The 8,868-nt window shown below is 37.7% G+C and overlaps 1 protein-coding gene across 8 annotated transcripts in view; it reads left to right on the forward strand.

The window, feature by feature from the left end:
• The window catches only part of Grm5 (glutamate metabotropic receptor 5), a 910,014-nt gene that overhangs the window by 613,321 nt on the left and 287,825 nt on the right, over positions 1–8,868 (forward strand). For all 8 annotated transcript variants that reach the window (XM_021167178.2, XM_021167179.2, XM_029479680.1 and 5 more), the window contains one exon: positions 2,553–2,802. In XM_021167178.2, the coding sequence (XP_021022837.1) occupies positions 2,553–2,802 (250 nt within the window). The remainder of the gene's footprint in view (positions 1–2,552; positions 2,803–8,868) is intronic.

Genomic DNA, 8,868 nt, shown 5'->3' on the forward strand with positions numbered 1-8,868 from the left:
AAAAATATTAAAAAAAAAAAAGACAGCATGACACAGAGACTAGAAGGAGCTAGAAAATTAGAAGAGATTGACAAAGTTAGTTTGATGCCATGCAGAACAATTCAGTGAAAAGCCAAGAGAAGCCAGTTTGAGTCAGTCAGCTTGAAGAGGAGTTTGAGCCAGAAGAGCTGAGTTTATCCAGCTCGCCAGATTTTAGAAAGAAATAGAAAGGGTGAGCTTATCCAGTGGTAAGCCTGTGAGATGACAAATAAGTCTGGAGAATAAAAGACACTTTTACCAACACAAATGTACTACAGACCAAACACCCACAATAGGATCTTTGGAGGATAAACCATATACAGATCACAGCAGTAGGAAGAATTCATCATACTATGAGACTCAAAGGGGAAAAGAGCACTGAATAAAGATAGCAGATAAGTACTTGTCTTAGTCAGGGTTTCTATTCCTGCACAAACATCATGACCAAGAAGCAAGTTGGGGAGGAAAGGGTTTATTCACTTCCATACTGCTGTTCTTCACCAAGGAAGTCAGGACTGGAACTCGAGCAGGTCAGGAAGCAGGATCTGATGCAGAGGCCATGGAGGAATGTTCCTTACTGACTTGCTTCCCTGGCTTGCTCAACCTGCTCTCTTATAGAACCAAGATTACCATCCCAGAGATGGTCCCACCCACAAGGGGCCTTTCTCCCTTGATCACTAATTGAGAAAAGCCTTACAGTTGGATCTCATAGAGGCATTTCCTCAACTGAATCTCCTTTTTTTGTGATAACTCCAGCTGTGTCAAATTGACACAGAAGTAGCCAGTACAGTACTTTCTAACAAAATATATGAACATATGAGTATATATTTTTTCTTTTATTAACTACTTTTTTATTTACATTTCAAATGTTATCCCCTTTTCTGGTTTCCCCTCTGAAAACTCCCTATCCCATCCCCCGAAATCCTGCTCACCAACTTACCCACTCCTGCTTCCCTGTCCTAGCATTCCCCTACATTGGGGCACTGAGCCTTTTCAGGACCAAGGGTCTCTTCTCCCACTGATGTCCATCAAGGTCATCCTCTGCTACATTTGCAGCTGTAGCCTTGGGTCCCTCCATGTGTACTCTTTGGTTGGTGGTTGGGTGGTTCCTCAGAAAATTGAACATAGTAATACTGGAGGAGCCAGATATACCACTCCTGGCAATACCCAGAAGATGCTCCAAAATATAATAAGGACACATGCTCCACTATGTTTATAGCAGCCTTATTTATAATACCCAGAAGCTGGAAAGAACCCAGACATCCCTCAACAGAGGAATGAATACAGAAAATGTGGTACATTTACACAATGGAATACTACTCAGCTATTAAAACAACGAATTAATGAAATTCTTAGGCAAATGAATGAAACCAGAAAATATCACCCTGAGTGAGGTAACCCAATCACAAAAGAACACATGTGGTTTACAGTCACTGATAAGTGGATATTAGCCCAGAAGCCAGGAATACCCAATACAATTCACAGACTAAATGAAGCTCAAGAAGAAGGAAGACCAAAGTATGGATACTTTGGTCCTTCTTAGAAGGGGAATCAAAAACACCCATGTGAAGAGATACAGAGACAAGGAACAGACACTGAAGGAAAAACCATCCAGACTACCCCATCTGGCATCTATCCCATGTACAGTCCCCAAACCTAGACACTATTGTGGATACCAACAAGTGCTTGCTGACAGGAGCCTGATATAGCTATCTCTTCAGAGGCTCTGCCAGTGCCTGACAAATACAGAGGTAGATGCTTTCAGCCAACCACTGGACTAAGCACAAGATCCCCATTGGAGGAGCTAGACAAAGGACCAAAGGAGCTGAAGGAGCTAGTAGCACCATAAGTGGAGCACAGTATGAACCAGCTAGTACCCCAAGAGCCCCCAAGGTATGGGTATATATTGAACAGAAAACAAGTTTGTATGCAGAAGAGATAATTTCTCACTTGTGGCCATTGAGGCTGTGTTTACTGTTGACAATAAATGGTGGAAACATCTTAAGTGTTTTCCAACTGATGAACACTTGGTTTCTATACCCAAGGGAACATTCAGCCATATGAAAGAATGTAATCTGCTATTGTGACATCATGAATGAAGATAAGAAAAAACATTGTATTATGTAAATAAGTTATGACTTGTAAATACCATATCACCTCACTTCTTAAAGAAATTGAAAGGAATAGGGTAAAGGGTAGTACCCAGAGAATAGGGTAAAAAAGGAAAGGAAGAAAATGAGCAAGGTTGGTTGACTGTTATTATCATAATCAGTTTGGAGAAAGATGTTCTGGTTAGATAATAAGATAAACTGTAAACTTGGAAAAGCTAGAAAAAAAGATTGTTAAATTTTTCAACATAAAATGAAAAGGTAAAATAAAAACAGAAAGATACAACAATTTGAACATTGTACAATGTATGCATATACTGAAACAGTTTGTTCTACCTCTCAGTTATGATAAAAAATTCTTATTGTACCTAATAAATGCAGTTCTCTTATTTCAATATTTCTTTTTGTCTGTTCATCTTCATACAGGCAACTATGGAGAAAGTGGGATGGAGGCTTTCAAAGATATGTCAGCGAAGGAAGGGATTTGCATCGCCCACTCTTACAAAATCTACAGCAATGCTGGGGAACAGAGCTTTGACAAGCTGTTGAAAAAGCTCAGGAGTCATTTGCCTAAAGCCCGGGTGGTAGCCTGCTTCTGTGAAGGCATGACAGTTCGAGGTCTGCTCATGGCCATGAGACGCTTGGGTCTAGCAGGGGAATTTCTACTTCTGGGCAGGTAAGTGACACTGGAAAATTAATAACAAAATTTTTTGCTCCATACTTTTGGTGCATAAGGACTGCTTTGTTGGAATCCTAATCTGTGTATCAGGAGAGTGTAACTATCACAAAACATTATAAAAACCACAGAAACAATGGAAAGTGAATAGCTACAGTATGTGCAGATTTGCAATGAATGCAGGAATCAAAATGTAACATCTCAGAGTCTTCACATCCTCAAAATCATGATATCCTTATATAAAGTGGTTTCTTAATTGCTTAGTGATATCAAAAAATATATATACATAGAACCTGTTGGAGTTACTTTTAAATTGTTTTTAATAATTTATATATAAACTTACTTTTAATAGAGAATTGTAGAGATTGGGGTTTATGATGAGGTTTTATTTTCAGTATATTTGATAGCCCATTTCCTGATGAGGTACATTGTCACTAGCCAAAGTTCTTAAACACTAGATTTTAAAAAGATTGGCCAGGCGTGGTGGCACATGCCTTTAATCCCAGCACTTGGGAGGCAGAGGCAGGCGGATTTCTGAGTTCGAGGCCAGCCTGATCTACAAAGTAAGTTCCAGGACAGCCAGGGCTATACAGAGAAACCCTGTCTCGAAAACAACAACAACAAAAAAAAATATTGATTTTTAATTATCCAGAGATTTTACTTGATTGACACTTGACTGACACCCTGAGGATATACCTAAATGTGCATCTATAGGATTAAATGTATATTGAAGGACTTTTAGAGAAATAATAAAAACATATACGATATATGTATGTGTACTATAAAAATGTGTTATGTGTTGAGATATATGTGTGAGATGCATGAATGTGTCAATTTTATTATGAGTATCTAACTCATATGATAAATGAAGCAGTAGGCTAACAGAAGGTACACTTATAAAGCCAGAAAACAAGAGCTCACTTGTGTTCTGCTCCCAGTACAAATCTCAGTATATAAAAATTGATAGTGATAACTTCTCTTCTGAAGGTCAGAAATCTGAACACTAAGAAATGTCATTGCATAGTCTACATCTGAAAGATGTGCAAACACAAGGTCTTGTGTCATGTATTTATGCAGAGGTGTTTTCTTTTGTCCAGCCTTCTCTTAGTATGTCTTAATCTGGTTCAATGAAGTCCTGTCAGTGTGGAGGGGAGTAGGGAGAGATGCTAATGCTTTATTCATTCTACTAACTTCAATGTTATCCAAAAACAGCATCACAAAAATATGTTTAATGTTTTGTTAAATATCTCAGTATTGAATCTGAACCAAATAAGTTCATAAAATATAGCATCATAATCTTTAGGAAGATGCCAAAGTTTTTAGTTAGTTAATTCATTTGTTTATTTATTCATTCACTTTATATCCTGCTCACTGACCGACCCTCCTTTCACAGTCCTTCCCCAACCCCCATCCCCCTTTCCTCTGAGAGTGTTGATCCCCCGCCCAACCCCAAGTATCCCTGACTATGGTGCATCAAGTCTCTGTGGGGCTAGACACATCTTCTCTCACTGAGGTCAGACAAGACAGGCCAGCTATAAGAATATATCCCACAGACAGGCAACTGCTTTTGGGATAGCCCCTCTACTCCAGTTGTTTGGGACCCACAAGATGACCAAGCTGCATATCTGCTACATACATACATGGTGAAGGGCTAGGTCCATCCAGCCCATGTATGCTCTTTGGTTGGTGGTTCATTTTCTGAGTTCTACAAGTGTCTAGGTTACTTAACTATTTTGATCTTTCTGTGGAGTTCTTATCTCCTTCTCCCTCATGCATAAGAGACCTCAAGCTCCATCTACACTTTGGTTATGTGTCTCGCGATCTGTCTGAGTCAGCTGGAGGGTGGACCCTCTCAGAAAATAGACATACTAGACACTTATTTGCAATGATAACAGAGTATCATTAATAGCATCAGGGACAGGTGCTTGCCCATGGATTGGTTTAAAGTTGGGCCAATTATTGTTCGGTTATTTGCTCAGTCTTTGCTCCATCCTCTGTACCTATATTTCTTGTAGACAGAATAAATTTTGGATATAAAGTTGGGTTCCCTACATCTCTACTGGGATTCCTGCCTAGCTATAGGAGGTAACCTCTTCAGCTTCCAATTCCCCAAAGTTGTGAGTCACAGCTGTAGTCATTCCCATTAATTCTTGGGTACACTTCCTATCCCAGGGCTCTGTCATGTCCTCAAGATGTTGTCCCAATCCCTACCCCTGTCAGTTGCATATTTCCATTGATTCTCAATGTCATCAAGTCATCTCTCCTATCCCACCCAACACCTACTCTTAACACCCTATTTCCTTCCCCATCCCCTCTCTCATCCAGTTCCCTTCCTTTATCTGCCTTCTATTACTATTTTATTTTGCCTTCCAAGAGAGATTCAAGCATCTGCACTTGGGCCTTCTTTCTCATTTAACTTCTTTGGGTCTGTGGAGTATAGCTTCAGTATCCTGTATTTTTGGCTAATAAACACTTATGAATGAGTACATACCATTCATGTCTTTTTGGGTCTGGGTTACTTCACTCAGAATAATGTCCATCCATTTGCCTGTAAAATTTATTATGTTTTCATTTTTACTAGCTGAGTAGTATTCCATTGGGTAGAAGTACTACATTAAAAAAAATCTATTCTGTAATTGAGGGACACCTCGGTTGTTTCCAGTTTCTAGCTATTACAAATAAAGCTGCTATGAACATAGATGAGCAAGTTTCCTTGTGGAACCATCTTTGGTTATATGTTCAGGAGTGTTATAGATGGTTCTTCATGTAGAAGTATTACCAGTTTTTTGAGAAACCATAAAAGTGATTTCAAAAATGTATATACAAGTTTGAACTCCTTCCCTCAGTGGAGGAGTGTTCCTTCTGCTCCACATTCTCACCCTCATTTCTATCACTTGAGATATTTCTGTCTTAGCCATCCTGACTGTATGAGATGAAAACTCAAAGTTGTTTTGATTTGTAGTTTCCTGATGACAAAAAACTTTGAATATCTCTTTAAGTGCTTCTTGGCCATTTGAGATTCCTCTGTTGAGAATTCTCTGTTTAGCTCTGTACTCCATTTTTAATTGAGTTATTTGTGCTGTTTGCGTCAAACTTCTTTAGTTCTTTAAAAAAGATGGATATTGGTCCTGTGTCAGATATAGGATTGGGAAAGATACTTTTCCAATCTATAGGTTGCTGTTTTGTCCTATAGACAATGTCCTTTGCCTAGAAGGAAAATTACAACCCAAGAAAACACAGGAAATAAATAATTCCATACCAGTAAAAACAAAACAATGGAAGTACAACACACACACACACACACACACACACACACACACCTGCTTGTGGACGTTGTACATCGTGGTGCGGAGCCTAGTGCGCACCACGATGTACAACGTCCACAAGCAGATTTCCAATGCTCTCCCAAAAGTCCCCCATAGCACCCCCCACTTCCCTACCCACCCATTCCCATTCTTTTGGCCCTGGCATTCCCCTATATTGGGGCATATAAAGTTTGCAAGTCCAATGGGCCTCTCTTTCCATTGATGGCCGACTAGGCCATCTTTCGATACATATGCAGCTAGAGACAAGAGCTCTGGGGTTCTGGTTAGTACATCATGTTGTTCCAACAATAGGGTTGCAGATCCCTTTAGCTCCTTGGGTACTTTCTCTAGCTTCTCCATTGGGAGCCCTGTGATACATCCAATAGCTGACTGTGAACATCCACTCCTGTGTTTGCTAGGCCCCGGCATCGTCTCACAAGAGACAGCTATATTTGGGTCCTTTCAGCAAAATCTTGCTAGTGTATGCAATGGTGTCAGCGTTTAGAAGCTGATTATGGGACGGATCCCTGGATACAGCAGTCTCTAAATGGTCCATCCTTTCATCACACCTACGAACTTTGTCTCTGTAACTCCTTCCCTGGGTCAACACCCCACTTTCACCAATTGACTGATCTTCCAGACAAAAACTAAACAGAGAATTAATGAAACTAATAGAAATTATGAATCAAATTGATCTAAAAGACAACTATAGAACTTTTTACTCAAATACACACACACACACACACACACACACACACACTCACATAAAATATATTTTTCTTCTCAGCACCTCATGGATCCTTCTCCAAAACTGACCATAGAGCAAGTTGCAACAGATATAAGAAAATTGAAATAATGCCATATATCTTATCAGATCACTATGGATTAAAACTGGACTTCAATAACAAAAGAAACACTAAAAAGCCTACAATGTCATGGAAATTGAACAAGTCTCTACTCAATGATCCCTAGGTCAGTGAAGAATTAAGAAATTTAAAAGGGAGAGTATGAAAAGATAGCTCAATTTTTAAGAGCACTGGTGCTCTCCATAGGGCCTAGGTTTGATTCCCAGCACCAACATGGTATGACTCACAATCATTTGTAACTTTAGTTCCAGTGTATTCAACTCTTTCCACTTGTGTCCATGGATACTTCTAACATCCATTTGCATCTCATATCCATGTACATAAAATTAAAAAGTAAAAATAAATATTAAAAATTAGAAAGAAAGAAATTAAAGGCTTTCTGGAATTCAATGAAAATGAAGGAGAAACATACTCAACTTTATGGGACACAATAAAAACAGTGCTAGAATGAATACTCATAGCACTTCTCCATAACGAAATTAGAACCTTCTCATACTACCAACTTAAAAATACACATGAAAGCTCTTAAAGAAGCAAGCACACACATGGTAGGGGAATAGAAGATAAGAAATAATAAATGTCATGGCAGAATTCAATCAGATAGAGACAAAGACAATAAAAGTATCAATAAAACAAGATCTGGTTCTTTGAGAAAACCAAAAGGATGCCATAAGTTATAATGGAATTCTCTTTAGAAATAGGAAATTATGATTTTTCAGTGACAAGTAAATTTCTATTCTATTCTTAAATAGGTTATGCATCATACACCCTTTCTGAAAAACATGATAATAAAAAAGTTGTGTTTAAAAAATACTGCCTATTTCAGTAGTCCTGTCCCCAAAAGGAAGTCACCTCAATTATTACAAATAAATAGCTTTAAAAAAATAAACTGCATTTCATTACTTTTCAAAATACTGATTGTAACTTTTATGTTGACACTTAGCTCCTGTCTGGGTATATTTTATGACAGTCACTTTATTTACCTAATTCTTTTATCTAAAATGATAGCAGCAGCTTGATGGAATTATTTTGGTATGAAGCTCTATGTCATTGATAATAACTACATTAGGCAACAAATGGATATTATCCATTTTTCTAAAGTATCCAGAATAACCTAATTTCTTACATGAGCAATAGTTATGTAAAATTAGTTTTGTAGAGCATGAACATGTTCACTGACACTCTTTATATTCCAAAGGTTAATACTGACTGAAAACAGGAAAAAACCAACAACAAAAAGAAAAACTCAAGACCTACATCATTAAAATGCTTGAACTTCAATTTTGAGTAAAACAGAAAATAGTTTTTGATCTTATGGGTTTCCTGGACAGTAACATTATCTTAAATAGTATGAGAATAATTGCCATGTGGCATACAGCTATTATATATTTTTTGCAGAAATATAATCTAATACTTTAAAATATTTACCATTGTATTTTTAAAAACCAAATTTTTGTTGTAAAAACAACTGCTCTCTCTCTCTCTTTTTTTTCTTTTTACAAGTGAAGAAAATGATATCCATAATGTTAGGTGGCAGAACCCAAGACTCAAAAGAATCGAGGAGCTATGACTGATATTCCAGAACTTTATTTTTTTCTACCAAACTATCTCCTACAGAATAACACAGGGGTATGCCAATCAGATAGAACAAATCCATGAAAACACATAGCTAGTTCCTCAAAATTCCTATTCCTAATGAGTCCTCCAATGTTTTGAGAATTACTTTGTCTTTCTGAATCCTCCTAATTTCTGTTCTTTTGTCTTTGTGCCGCTTGATTCATACTCAGATGAATGATTCTGTATTTTTTTTTGACTTAATAAATTTAGTTTATTTCCATTTTCACTCACAATAATGATAATTGCACTAGTATTTTTTGAGGCAAAAGACACTGTCA

This window comes from Mus caroli, chromosome 7 (genome assembly GCF_900094665.2).
Source record: "Mus caroli chromosome 7, CAROLI_EIJ_v1.1, whole genome shotgun sequence".
NCBI lineage: Eukaryota > Metazoa > Chordata > Mammalia > Rodentia > Muridae > Mus > Mus caroli.